This window comes from Protopterus annectens, chromosome 10.part0 (genome assembly GCF_019279795.1).
Source record: "Protopterus annectens isolate FY-2018-M chromosome 10.part0, PAN1.0, whole genome shotgun sequence".
Taxonomy (NCBI): domain Eukaryota; kingdom Metazoa; phylum Chordata; order Ceratodontiformes; family Protopteridae; genus Protopterus; species Protopterus annectens.
The window spans coordinates 1,433,910,931-1,433,925,889 of record NC_056744.1 but is presented as its reverse complement, the minus strand read 5'-3'; the positions used below and the strand labels follow the sequence as shown (position 1 = coordinate 1,433,925,889).

Here is a 14,959-nt window from a genome sequence, read left to right as displayed (position 1 = left end):
CACCATACATATAGTTACTTTCAGTGCCTCTTATGTACAAGACTCCAGGACTGCAGATAAGAAATGTGGAGTTATGCATCATTGATATTTTAGTCATGTTAGATGTTGAAATCTCTGTATTTGGTTACACCAAAAAATTCAAGCTTGGGAATAAATATCAAATTAACCCATACACTAGAATTGACATGACAATATATATATGGTCAGATTAATCACTGAAATGCTAAAAGTCATTTTAAGACATAATTTTGTGTTTTTGAGTAAAATGTTTATAAACAAGGAACTGGGGTCGCTATTGGGGCTGCAGTGGCTCCAAGTTATGCAAAACTTTCCATGACTGTATGAGAAGAAAAGAACATTTGTGGTTCCCAGTATGGTAAAAAGATCCAGTTTTTCAACAGTTTCATTGGTTCAAATGTTTATAGGTGTTAACTAGGCTAATGACCACAAGGGCCTTTTTAAGCCGAGTCATGCATCCCAAATTTGTGACAAATTCTGATACCCTTGATAAGCGTAAGCAGGGGCTTGGGAGATGAACCATTTACAGGCTGCCTGTGTCCATTAGAGACATAGGTGCCAAACCAGGGATGAATTTCCTGTTCCTCATCCAATTGTCCAAGTTACACTTGTCAAATGCCTGGGTTAGGGAGGAACTCTGCATCACATGGATGGGGAGCTTGTTCCAGAGACAGAATAGTCTCTGGGAATACATACTTGTCTCTCCAGCAGGTCTTATATCACAGGCAAAGTTTAAAGCTTTAGAATGGGTAATTCTAATGCTGTTTTTTTTGCAGATATCCAGGAGGTCCATCAGAGTGGGGTCTGACAATGCCCTGCATGCCAGGTATAGAGCTTCCCTCAACAGCCTGTAGGAGATAGAATACAGGGACAGGCCTTTGGGTGGATGACTTCCTGAAGGATGCTATTATGCATTTCTTGGCATTTAGTTTTGGTCCATGGCTGTTACACCAGTTATTTGTTTGTGTCAGCCCTTCCTGGAGAACATTTGTGTCAGTGTGGGATTCAATGACAGCTCCTAATTTGCAATTATATACAAATTTAGTCAACCAGAGGCCACTGACACTGGCCTTGACTTCAGAGAAGTAAATGCCAAAAAGGAGTGGACCCAGGAATGGTCCCTGAGGGACTCCACTTGTGACTGGTCTCTTTGTAGAGGTGGACTCCCCAATTCTAGCTTCCTGTGTCCTGTCTGTGAGCCAGTTGGCTATCCACTGGGTGACATAAGGATTTGTATCTAACCTCTTGAGTTTGTCAACAATACCCAAGTGGAGTATTGTGTCAAATGCCTTGGCTAGGTCAAGGTATGCAGTGTGAGCCATTTTTCCTTCATCCATTGTTTTGGTGACCTTCTCAAAGAAGTCCACCAGGTTGAATAAGCATGACCCTTCCCTGACAAAACCAAATTAGGTTGGGTCCAGTATCTGAAGGTTTACTTCTTTAGACAGGAACAAGTGATGAACTGTTAGAATTTTCTGATTATATGAAGCAGGCGGATGGTGTTATACTGTTTACAATCAACTCTGATGTAAAGCAAATTGTCTATTTTAACATAAAGTTAAAAAAATTTTCATAGGTTAAACATCAGCATTGCTATAAAATTGATTGATAGCTACAGCTATTTTTGAGATACAGTATCATGTGCCCCATGGGTTAAAAAGAATATCATAAAAGGGCAGATAGTGAGGACAAGTTGGTTAATGGAAGATGACAAAGAATTTATACCAGAAAGTCATTGTTTAAAAATGAAAACTAGTTAAAAAGGATTTAAATCAGTTTTTAACTGACCAACAAATATCCTTAGTTGTACAGGAATTATAATGAAGGTACAGACCTGAAATGTTACTTAATACTACCCATGAAGAGATGATTTATAACAGTAAGAGGGACAGCAAAGTGAAGGATAAAGCCATGAAACCAATTAATTCAGTAGATACAAGAAGTATCAAAAAGATTGGCAAAAAACTAGAAAATCCTAGAAGGTTTTCTGGTAACAGCTAAAGTGGTGGAGAAGGGCCTTGAATTTGTTTTTTAAAGATCATTGACTTTGAAAGATCTGTTAGAAAAGATGACAAAACTGAGAGTAATGGATGGTGGCATGAACTGCAACTTATGCAGTTGGTTTTCAGTTTGCATACTGAGTGTCACAATGAGAAACTCACAACATTTTACTCTGGGCAAATTTACTTGTTTGGTTCAAAATGTGATATGTGTCATTTGTTGCAAAGAGTGTATGTTATTTTACTAGGCAGAACCACCAGGAAGTATTCAAAACGAATGTATCAGTATATGTATGACAGTAAGGTGAAAGATTAGAAAAAATCCTTATACAGGCATACTTTGAAGTGCAATAACAGTATTTGCTGTACTAAAGAAAGACGTTCATCATATGGTAAAGAAGTAATAAAAGAGCTTCTGGACTGGAGGCAGTAAGTATTGTAAGTTAAGACTGATGCTTGCCATGAACAAGTTTAGAAAAGTTTATTGTTTTTAGAAAGAATAGGTTTGCACCGAAGCAAACACTCGCATGATCAGTCATATGATCTGTATGGCTTTTAAAAGTGAAAGAGCAATTATGGGTTCATAGTCTGATGAAGTACAAAGATTGATGAAAGCATTTTCTGTGAATCTCAAATAAAGTTGTATGCACGATATGACCTTCAACATATTTTTTTTATTTTTTTCCTATCAAAAACCAAGGGTTCCGTCAATGCACTATATTCTTTACTAGCATCTGCTTTTAGCAAACAAATTGCAGACCCCATGCCATCACTCACTGAGAATGCACATTCAAGCTCCACATATAAACTGGCCACTATCTTACTCTGTGGAACTGAGGAGTCAAAAATAAAAATCACAGAATGTGGAAGAAAATATAATGTCTGCAAAGCCAATACTCCCTCTTTTCTCTCAGCTCATATTTTTGTCAAAAAGCAATAAAATGGAGAGAATAATACAAACTGTTGCTAAGTTTGACACTAGAAATAATTACGTATAAAAAGCTGGTCAGTCCATTACAATAAAGAACAAAGGAATTTCAAAGCCTTATCTCCCGTTTGCGAGAGAAAGAATGACATGCTGCAAGGAATCTGTGTCAGCCAGATACTCATTTTATTACTTCTGCTTTCTTCTGTGAAACTTGAATGGTTATACTTGACATCTCTGCTGCCCAGCTAACAGCTACTGCGTGACTCTGAAGGAGCTTTGCCTGATTACTCTTACAGTGACACCCTCTCGGACAAAGGCACTTAAACCATGATATTGCATCATGCTTATTTCCAAGGGTACCTGCAAAGGCAGTGAGAATAAAGGTATTCAGCCAAGTCTATCTACAAATGAACTGGACTTCTGCCTACAGAAAAGCAAGCCCTGATGTGCATGGAAAGAACAGTTGTGCGACTTAAACTTAACATAACAGCAGATGTTAGAATGATAACTGCGCCAGTAGCCTTAGCTGTATGGGTTATATCCTGCCGGCCAGCTTCCAAATCTTCAGGGCACCTTCCACACGCCCAAACTATCAAGCAGCTTGAAATGAACTGACTAAAAGGCAAGTATGGGCAGAGAGTGGGAGGCTGAGCCTTGAATGGACAATGCTAGAAATAAAAAATAAATCTCCACTCCCTGGTATAAAAACACAAGGGGGATGGAGGGAGGGGGCAGCTACTGCAGCAGTGATCACTCAAACATCTACTGGTATAGTAAGTTCAGCTTACACAACTGTAGTATGTTGTGGGTTCACGTTATAATCTCAAAATACTGAAATATTGAATTTTGAGACTATAATAGTGAAAGCCCAGTTCTGCGAAAGACCACATGACCGAATCCGGAAATGTCAAATCAGCAGTTATGGTGGTGCGCTGTGTTACTGGCTGGATAACTGGAAATTCAGGTAAGTGTTTATATTTTAAGGGTTTTGGGTAGGGATTTTATTGTATGTTAGTGTGTTGGGAAGTTGTAGATGTAGGTGAAGGTATGTATGTAACAGCGTGTGTGTGTAAGTGTTGAGAATGGTGGTGTTTGTATGTATGTGATGTGTGTTTGTGTGAGGGGAATGTAGATTGTATAGTGGTGGGTTTCGTGTCTGTGTCATTTTAGTGCGACCTCAGAGTTGGTATATATAAGTAGCGGGGATGTGGGGGGCTTGCCCCCCACATGGGGGTGCAGGGGGTTGCTCCCCTGCTTATATGTAGGGTAGGTGTTTGTATGTGTGTTGTTTTGCTTGTGCGTGTTTTGTTTTTATTGTTGTAGTGTTTTTGTGTGGTGTAGGGTGTGTTTAAAAGTCATGGTTTTGGGGTTTTGGTATTTTGCGTTTTTTGGCTTTATAGTCTCAAGATACTGAAATTCGATATTTCAGTATTTTGAGATTATAAGGTGAATCCAGTACGTTCTTCATATTGATCACTGCTGCAGTAGCCTTAGTTATATGGGTAGATCACCAGAGCTAACTATATCTGAGAGGAGGAAGGAGAAGGACCCAGGAGCACCTGGAGAATGGTTCTAGAAAAACGTGATCTAGATCTAGAGAAGGAATTAAACTTATAATGTTTTGTAAAAGTATGTACAGAGGACCAAGTAGTAGCTTCTAGAATACTTTTAGCCCTTTCCAAAAAGACATAGATGAAGCCAAGGTCCTAAAAGACTGGTCCGTGACCCATAGAGTTGTCATGGTGACAAAAGCTATTAGCCTTAGACAACCATTTGGAAATAGTCTGGTTTGACACAGATTGTCCCTTTTTACCTTCTCAAAAAATGAAGAGTTGATCCAAAGATCTGAAAGATTTAGTTCTGTTAAGATAATACCGGAGTTGTCTGTGGACATCCAAGGTATGGTGAATCCTTTCGCCCTTATTTTTAGGTTTAGGAAAGAAAATAGGAAAATGGATTGATTGGCTTAAAATAAACTTGGATATCACCTAAGGCATAAAAGACGGATAAGTTCTCAAATAATCATGTCTCTGTGGAAAATGAGGTTGGGTTGACTCACCATAAGAGCTTGCAACTCAGATACCCATCTTGCAGAGGTCAGAGCAATCAGTAAAACTGATTTCCATGATGAAAACCTCAAGTCAGCCAGATTAGCTGGTTCAAATGGAGCAAGTGTTAGCTTTTCTAACACAAAATTAAGATCCCAAGGAGGGGCCACCAGTTAGTTTGTTCATAGTTTTTGCTGAGGCAATCACTGGATGAAAAGATTGTTTAAAAAACTCTAAAATGCATCTCAGAACATATAGAACCCCATGGCTTCTGGATGGCTTGCGGCCCAGGACCCCCACCTTAATGCAGTTGTTTCCTCTACAGTTGTCATAGTGTAGTCTTGCCTAGATAGAACATGTAAGATGAATGAATAACTGATGGAAAAAACTGAAGAGTAAGACAAGCTGTTAGAAAAAGTAAGGAAAATAATCATCTGGATCGTGTGTATAGGCCATGTTGGGATGGGGAGCTGGGGATGCCATAGAGCCTTTTTTGCTTAGGGTGCCGATTTACCTAAGGCCATCCCTGCTTCTCAGCAACTAACAGTGAATGCAAATAAACTGTGCCAAAGAGCAACAATGTTTCTTTTCCGGTAATGCATGATTTTATGATGAATTTACATTGAATCCAAACTGCTGTGTTTCTCAGAAAGCTAACAGTAGCAGTTAAGATCACTAGGGGATTGTGTTTTAGCACCTGCTGTGTTTTATTTATCTCATCAGAGTAGTTATTTTCACATATGGTAAAATAATAGTTAGAACACTATTAACCATAAGACTGACAGTCAGCGAGGCCTTAGTGGTGAGAGAATTTTAGAAGTATAACAACACTTTCTCATTACTGCTGCCCTACAGTGCTAGCTGTCAGAACCTTACACTGACATAACACATTTTTTTCTTTTCTCTCTCTACTCTCTTTGTTTAAACTAGCTAAATTACAGACTGTGTAATGAAACAACTGCACACATTTATATATTCTAAACTCTATAACTTATTGTCTTGGTAGTTCTTGCATTTCTCATCTCTCTTTAAGTTAGCTAAACCACAGTCTGTGTGATGCACTAACTGCACACAAAATCCATAGATTCAAACTCTGTAACATTCTTTTGGTTGTCTCATCAGTGTGAACTGAACATTATTACAAATCCATATCTTCTATTAACCAAAACATTTATCTCACAAGGATTGCTTGTTTAAACAGACTAACAAATTACAAGTTATAATCTCATTTTTTCTTCTGCTAATTAAGAAATCTCACTTCAGATGTCTCATCTTGTAATTTATTTTCTCATTAAACTTCAGAGCAGTCTCTCTGACTGTCATCTTCCATGTTAAATGTTCACTGACTCTAATGAAACATGCAAATTTTGATTTTTACAGCAGGGCATGACCTAGTCTTCTATGGTTTCCAGCTCACACAGTTATGCACACGCACACACATGCACAAACGTGTGCGCACACACACACATACACACACACACATACACACACACACACACACACACACACACACGCACACGCACGCACACACACACACACACACACACACACACACACACACACACACACACACACACACACAATAAACATCTGAGCTGCTCATTTTTTTAGCCAGCTGGAAATAAATGATATACTTCCCTTTCTAGGCAGACGTGGGTATTTAAGCAATATATCTAACATCAGTAACTTAATAACTCTCAACAAAGGGCATTTGCTAGCTTAAAACTTTTGAGTAATTGCAAAATCCTATTTTTATCCAATAAAAGGTGAATTTAAATACATTTTTTTCTTCCATCACAAGTACACTATGACATGAGATCTTTAATAATAAACTGACACCAGCATGCCAGAATGTGTCATTTTACTGCCAAGAATTAAAACTGCACACTGTACAGTTACAATAATAAAGAAAGACAGCTAGAGGCATATACATGCTCTTCTGAGATAATCTTCTCCATGATCTAAACATGTTGAGGTTATATCTTCATTAGAAGTGTGTTGGGGTGCTCTTTGCATATACCAGAGCAAACCTCTAAGTTTGTTAAAGTCATTAATTTCTGCAAAATACTCAGAGAGCACAGAGATGTTTTACATACTGTTAAACTGCCTATCTTTGTAGGAGATATTTACCTGTTCTGGCCCAACACTTAAGTTTTTTTCTTATCTGCAGTGTCAATACATGGAAACTGAAAAAGACATCATGGAATGCCCACATACGCACTCCATTGCAATATCCATGAATAAAAGCTTTGTCATGAACTCTGGAGTTGGGCTTATTTTCAAGAAACAATTTAATCAAATTGATGAACTTAAAAGCCAGGTAGGTTTCAGTACTTACTAATACACTGCATAAATATCAAGGTAGGACTGGGTGAGATTACAATTATAATGCCTGAGCCAAGTGGATAGTGTTGTACTTCTATCTCATTGGAGGAACTGAAAAAGTCGATGACTAAGTGACTGACTGAATGTCTGAATAATTATTTCAACAGATATTATCAGATAAACATTCTGAACAGCTAGTAACAGTATCCAGATGAATTCTGGATATTGGAAAATGTGAGCATGTGCTGAAAACCAACTGAAGTTATTAAAATGGATGCAGTACTCTTGTTGTATTGGTAGCATATTTACAATCAGCATCTGTGAGCTGTTTCAACAAACATCCCAGGTACTAGAGCCTGAGAATGAGACCTCAATAGGGTATGGGACAAATGGAAAGAGTTTGGCAACCCAAAGAGGGCAGAGGTAGCATCTGCACATTAGATACACCCAAACACAGATTAGATAAACAGATTACCTACTTTCACCATTACATAGTTTATCATAATGCAATGGAAGGCTCATCATTTTAGAAGACTAGAAACAGTTGTTATTAACACAAACATCTAGTGGGTTTTATCTAGTTGGTGAATAAATTACGGACAGAAAAATAACTCCCACTACTCCCACTAAGGAATGTGACTCGTTGAATGCAAACATATCAGGATTTAGTATGATCAGTTTTTAAACATGGAGGTTCCTATAGACAAAGGACTGCCTGATAGTTTATTACAGAAGACTAAGGCTATGGGCTGTTAGCTCATTGTGTAGTCCTATGTTTGAGTCTTTCTGTGTGTCTGAGCATGTCACTTAAATGCACAGTTATTCTAGGTTACTCTGAAAAATGGCACTTGTGTCTTGTACACTTAGCTAGTTAACAAATGAATAAAACAAAAACATCTTAAAAGACCAGAAATAATCAATGAAAAATATGTAAAATCTGAATCTGAAAGGAAATGGCAAAGATGAGTAAGTGAAAATAGAAGGGACAGAGGAAGTTATCTGCCTTAACAGAGAATAAAACACAAGTACCAGAAGGGCTACCTCATAGAGTTCACAGAAATCAGGCCAGTATGCTGGCTGATCCCCTGATGGGTCAATAGCCAATACAGAAGCACTTGAACACTGGAAAATAAAATAGCCAGTGTGGTACTCTTTTAATGGGGAGGGGAGGAACTCCAGTGAATTACACAGGCCTGTTAGCCTAAAAGCAGTGGCAAAGGAAGTCATGAAAAGAATTATGAGGGAAAGGTTAGTTGCCTGGATACAGTCCAAAGATCTTCAGCCCAACAGCCTACATGTGTCCACAGGCAGAACTGTCTACAAGTCAAATTAGATTCAGACTGATAAATGGGTTGCAACAGGACTTCACAAGAGACCACCAAAAGACATGGTCTACCTGGATTTAAGTATGTCCTTTGGCTAGGTTCTACATGAATGACTGCTAAAAAAGCAGGAGACTGTAGGCAGAGTCAAGGCTGAGGAATCCAAGTGTTGTGTAACTGAAGTGCACACTGCAGAAGTTTTTGTGAGAGAGACAATGCAAAAAATAAGGGAAGCAACTAGTAGAGTATGACAGTTGTTTGTCCTGGATCCTGTACGCTGCTATTTGTTCATTTCAGACCTATATGAGAAAATGGAGAACAAGATCAACATATTCGCTCATGACATAGATTGCAGCAGTGAGAGACAGGGGAAAGTGTAAAGAAGGACTTAGAAAGGTTCATCAGCAGGAAAATGGCAGTTAAGCTCCACTGTGAAAAAAGTGCAAGGTAGTTGAAGTGAGAAACAGCAGACCTGGTGTTACATATTTCCTGGGAGGAGTGGAATTTATGCTATCAGAGCAGGGAAAAGTATTTGGTGATGTTAATCACATCTAGACTGACCAACCAAGATTAGAGTGAAAAGGTAAGCATTGCAATAATTAACAGAATGTGGAAGTGTATCATCATTGGTTTATTCTCCAAAAGCTAAGCTCCTGTTGCATGTGGTCCTAACTGGGCCTCACCTTGAGTACTTTGAGCAGTTCTGGATATCACACAAGGATAGATGCATCAGTCTGATGGAAGGAACCCACAGAATAGCCACCAGGTAATGCTCCTTTTCTAGCAGATCCCAGTCAGGTCACATGTTATGTGCTGTGTGCAGCTGTGGAGCTCACACTAGGGGAGGAACATCAGGCTGGTGGAAGTATTCCAGAAAGAAGCCCCTCAAAAATATGGGAAATGGAAGGTAAATAGCATTGCCAGAGGTCAAATGAATTGGAGTTATTCTCATTAAAGTCCATAAAAGGATGGCACAAGTACACTATGGTTGTACAAGATAATGTTAGATCAATATACAGGGAAGGAGGGGGCACAGATAATGCTAAATGCATGTTAAATGCACTTAAGCTAACTACCTCTTTCTACATCTTTCTACATACAAGTAAATGCAATGTAAAAAAATGTAGGTAAACTAGGATTTTGGAGAGTGAAAACAGAATGCCATATCTGTTATGTAAAATTGTAAGTATAGAAGAAGCAGTTACAAATAAATTGAAGTACATGCACTAGATAGCTCATAAATGTTTTTTCAACTACAGGGTAAACAAGTTGGAGAGGTGGCAGTTCTGCAACAGAGATCCCGGTTTCTTTACTACATGGTAAGTTTTCCAGTATTGTTTTAGTTAGATGATCATTTCACAAATGTAAAAATATTTAAAGAAGCAAGACTGGAAAATATCAAGTAAAAGTATTAAGCAAGGCATACTTTTTACTGCTTTATTTCATTAATATTTTTTTGTTAAATCAACCTAAATTATTTCTTACTAGTATTACAGCTGCTTATATGAGATATGAAAAGGTCATATGTATGTGTAAAGGCAGGGGAAGCTTATCTTTTATTGTGGACCATTCATGATAAGCCCTAGGTCAAGGTAATTATGTCAAAGCTTGGCAACTTTTTTTATTCATTCCTGGAGCCCATCAGTTATTTTGTATGGGTCTCACACTTTGGATTTAAAGCCTTACTATTGCAGTTAAATGCCTACATTTGCACAGAACTGTGGCCCAGCAACAAATGGTCATTCGGTTCCTTAAAGGAATGGTGCATTTCCATCTGCTTTTGAGGATTCTGTCATCTAAATCTGACACGATTGTCCATCTACCATTTCAGATTGCTGACTTTGTAGCGATGAAGATTGTTTTTAAGAAAACTCTTCCTTCATCTCCATATAGTGTATCTTGGTGCTTCAGTTTTTCATGTCTAAGGAATCATATCTAGTCCTTCACAAGGAGACTTTTCCATCAGTAGTCACTTCTTCCCAGAGGGGATCTCAAAGGTTTTGCTGAAATAGTCAATTAACCTCCCAACTTGTTCATGGCAGAAAAAAGCAAGAGAGGGCCTTTTATACCTTGGATGTCTAAGCCATGGGATGGAAAGTTAGACATTACCTGAAAGGGGTAGAAAATAGATTAGTTCATCTTCTATGCCTTGCGGAGAGAGGGGCTAACTACTTTCAGACACTTTCTAAAACATAATGCCAGTTTCATAAAAAATATTTGCATCAATTGGCTGCTGGCAAATGCTGTTGTTGAAGATGACTCTATTAGAGTAGTGTCTGCCTCTATGGCATTTTTTTTCCAATGTCACTATTGCAGACATTTATGTTGTAACCACTTAGTCTTCACTGCATACCTTTGCCAGGCATTATGTCTCAACTGCATCTCAAGAAGTCAGACTGCTTTTGAGAAGTCAGTTCTCAAGATCATAGCTATCTGAACTCTGGCATTATGTGAGACAATAGTTCTGCAGTACTTAGCTTAACTTTAAATTGGGAATGGTTATTTGACTCAGTTGTTCCAAGATAGGTTAAACCATGTTAATAACTGGTGCAAGGACAATGCTTTAAAATTAAATGTGAAAAATGTAGCATAGTTAATTTTGGTAAACAAAACATTTTCACATACCATATAGGTAACACATCCCTTTTGTTGGTAATTTCTTATCTGGCCATCATGCCTGTGCAGTAGCTCAGAAAACCTATTTGGCTAGGAAGCTTTACATATGAAGCAAGTGAAACTAATATGTCTATAGTTACCAGGGGCTGTCATTGGGCATTACAGTGGCTGTTTTGCAGGCTTCAGAAGTGTAACCAGTAGACAGGCTTAGATTAAAGAGGTTAAGAAGGAATTCAGATAGGCCACAGTTTTCACCGATAACCAGGCAACTTGGTATATTATCAGGGCCCATGGATGAGGTGTCCTTAGTCTTTGAGAGGGCAGAAAGAACTCTGTAGAATAGCTGCAACTGTGGGTGGATTAAAATGTGCACTAAATCTGTTTGCCAGGACATTTATTTCTTTTGGGTTGGAGCATGTAATATTATTGTGGACTACCTTTGAGTATTATTGGATGTTAGTTCTTAATGTCATGACATAGTTATAGAAGGTTTTGTATCTATTTTGGCTTTACTGGCTATATAACTTTATACTCAGCTCTGAGTTCTCTTAAAATCTTGACTAGTTTGCTTAAGTGTGCTCTTAAGGTAGGTAGAATGAGACCTCTTGTTATAGTGATTTCTCTTGTTATATAATTTATTTATATGGGTATTCAACCACAGGAGGTTATTTTTAAATGTCTCATTTTATTTGGTGCAGATTGGGACTGCCTTATCAATGCTATTTAAATGGGAGTAAAAGTCTAAGGCATAGGTAGGAGCTTAAGCAACAGGATCTATCAGAGGAGGATTACAGCAAAATTTATTTAAGTCATCAAGTAACTGAAAAAAGTTTCTTTTGAAAAGTCCATAAACACAGAAATGTTTACAAGGAAAGTACAAGGAAAGTGTAACCACTATTAAATGAAAAGATCACCATTTTATGGTCTGACTTAACAAGGTAGGATGATACATATGGAAATGTGGAAAAAGGGTCTATATTTGTGATGATTAGGTCAAAGATACTGGGACCCTTGGTGGGATGGTTAACTATTTGCAAAACAGAGTTATCATTTATAATATCAAGGAAGCATTGGTAACATCAACCATTGTTGATGTAGGTCGGCCAGTTTATTGATGATTAGTTGAAGTCCCCAGGTGAAATGGAGTGGGTTTAATGGGGATTTAAGCTAATATGTAAGATAACCACCATACTCAGAAGGGAACTGTGAGAGTGTTCCATAACTAGCTATGAAGTGGTAATTATTGGCACCTGGTCTTGTTTATGGTGATTTGGACATCTAAGAGTTCAAATGTCATGTCCTGAGGAATCTGTCATGAGGTGATAATACGCGACAAATATTGATACTCCCCCACAATTATCATTAGGTACAAAGATGTCATAGGTGCTATACCCTGAAATAGAGGGAGTACTTTCTTTGCTCTGAAATCATTTTTTTGTAACTACATATATATGAATATGTTCAGATTGCAACAGAGCCTCAGATTACAGTATTTTTGTTAAGAATCATGGCACTCAGTAAATCCACATTACCATGTTCCAAATTCAAATTTATTCATAGATTCATAAGTTCATAGATTGTTACTAGGCTAACAACCCAAGGGGCCTTTCTAAGCTAGCTAAGTTTTCTCGAAAGAATAATGTCCTACATTCAAATAGGACATTGAGGGCCAAGCATTTATAAGCTATCTCTGTCCATAAGGGATGTGGGTGCCAGGCCCAGTGTAAATTTCCTATTCCCAATACACTTGTCTACATTGTGCTTAAACTGGGTAAATAGAAGAACTCAGCTTTACATGGATGGAAGCCTGTTACAGAGGAGAGGCAGTCTCTGGAACACATATCTGTCTCTCCAGCATGTTCTGTTTATGTCACAGACAAAATTCAGGTCCACAGACTTTGTATTTCTGGTTCTCTTTGACTTACAAGTATGTAGGAGATTCATAAGTGTGGGGTTTGTGGATGCCTTGTAAGCCAGGCATAGATCACCCCCTCAGCAATCTATAGCAGACTGAGAAGAGGGAAAGGGCTTTAAGCTGCTCTGCAGAAGGCAGGTTTGTTGCACCTTGTGTCCTTTTTTGTTGGGAACCTTTGAGGTCACTGTAGTTGCTGCATATGCCTGGTCAGGTACATACCAAATGGAGCATTGTACTCTATGATTGGTCTAAGGGCTAAGTACAGTGGGATAATGACCTCTTTAGACCTAGATGGCATGCCCTTACTTATATGTTGTGCATCATAAAAGGATGTCCTCATCACTGTGGACACATCGTGGTCGAAGCTGAGGTTACTGTCTATCGGCATACCCAGATCCATGACAACTGGGTCAACTCTTAAGGGTGTATTATCAACATGGTAATCAGCCAGAATGGTTGATTTTCACTGTGATGCCCATGCACTGGCCCAGCAATCAATGAGCCTCAATCCTCACTACTAACACCAGTGATGGGTGTCCACATTGGGAAGGATAACAAGTACACACACAGTAAAGAACAATTTCCCTTAAGAGCACACAGAGATCAAAGTCATTCTGGGGCTGGTTTCTCCCTTTCTCTCCAGATCCCCAATAGGACTCCCCACTGGCACAGCTATAGGGTCCAGATCTCAGCCTAGTGGTCAAGCTAAAACCTCCAGCAACCTCTCTGTCCAAAATATTTAATAATAAATAATAAAAACACAAGACAAATCGCCTCAATTCAACACAGTGCTAGTCAAGAGTTCAGACACAGGAAAATGCTTAAAATAATACTGTAGAATAGTCTGACATAAATATAGAAACCAGCTAGTCTAATCTTACTATTTTCTATCTATTTTAAGAGAAACACTAAAATCTAAGATCCTACTTACATACACAGCAAGCAAGTGCTTGTGATGTCAGTTCTGAAGATAAACACAAAATGCTCTCTCTTTCTCTCTCAGATCTCTTAAATTGATAATAAATCACTGCTGACTCATTTTAGATTACATTATTCTTGACACGTCTCTGGCTCCTAGGCTACTAGAAACTCTAAATTTACATTTCTTAGTACGCTTGCACCTGGTCAGGAAGCCACAGCAATAAGACATTATACATGTAAAATCTAACAATTAACTCTTGTCCTAAGACAATAGAAACAATTCCTTCATCCAGACATCCCGTCTCTGAGCCCTGAGATCAAACAATCATAAAATGCTTTACTTTATCAGCTTTCTTCCAGCAGGGTGCACTGTGGTTACATTTTTGAAGTTTAGAACATATAATACAGATTTTCTTACATTTAGTTTTCTTACATTTGTAAAACAGCCTATGGATTATATTAATATTTACAAGAATTAGCTACAACTTTCTATCTAGCTGGGCTGGCAGCCTTTCAGTTCTTCACATTCACAAAGGGTACAATTATGCATTTCTTAGCTTTGAGTTTAAGACCATGGCTTTGGCACCATTTACTAGTCAGAGATAGACCTTCTTGAAGAATGCTAGTGTCTGTAGGGGATTTGATGATAACCCCCAGCTTGCAATCATCTACAAACTTACTTAGTCAGCCATAAACCTTCAGCATTTTCTTACATTTAAGATAAATAGATGCCAAAAAGGAGCGAGCCTAATACCAAGCCCTGTGGGACTTTGCTAGTGACTGACCTCTTGGTGGAGATGGCCTCACCTGTTTTGACTTCTTGGGTCCTATAAGTCAGCCAGTTATCTATCCAGCAAGTGATAAAA

At 38.4% G+C, this 14,959-nt stretch overlaps 1 protein-coding gene across 5 annotated transcripts in view; it reads left to right on the top strand.

Moving 5' to 3' along the window:
* LOC122813632 (ADP-ribose glycohydrolase OARD1-like) overlaps positions 1 to 14,959 on the top strand; it is a 186,368-nt gene that overhangs the window by 30,531 nt on the left and 140,878 nt on the right. For 4 of the 5 annotated variants that reach the window (XM_044086056.1, XM_044086054.1, XM_044086055.1 and 1 more), the window contains exons 2-3: positions 7,165 to 7,314; positions 9,901 to 9,960. In XM_044086056.1, the coding sequence (XP_043941991.1) occupies positions 7,165 to 7,314; positions 9,901 to 9,960 (210 nt within the window). The remainder of the gene's footprint in view (positions 1 to 7,164; positions 7,315 to 9,900; positions 9,961 to 14,959) is intronic. The other variant, XM_044086057.1, reaches the window with a different exon arrangement.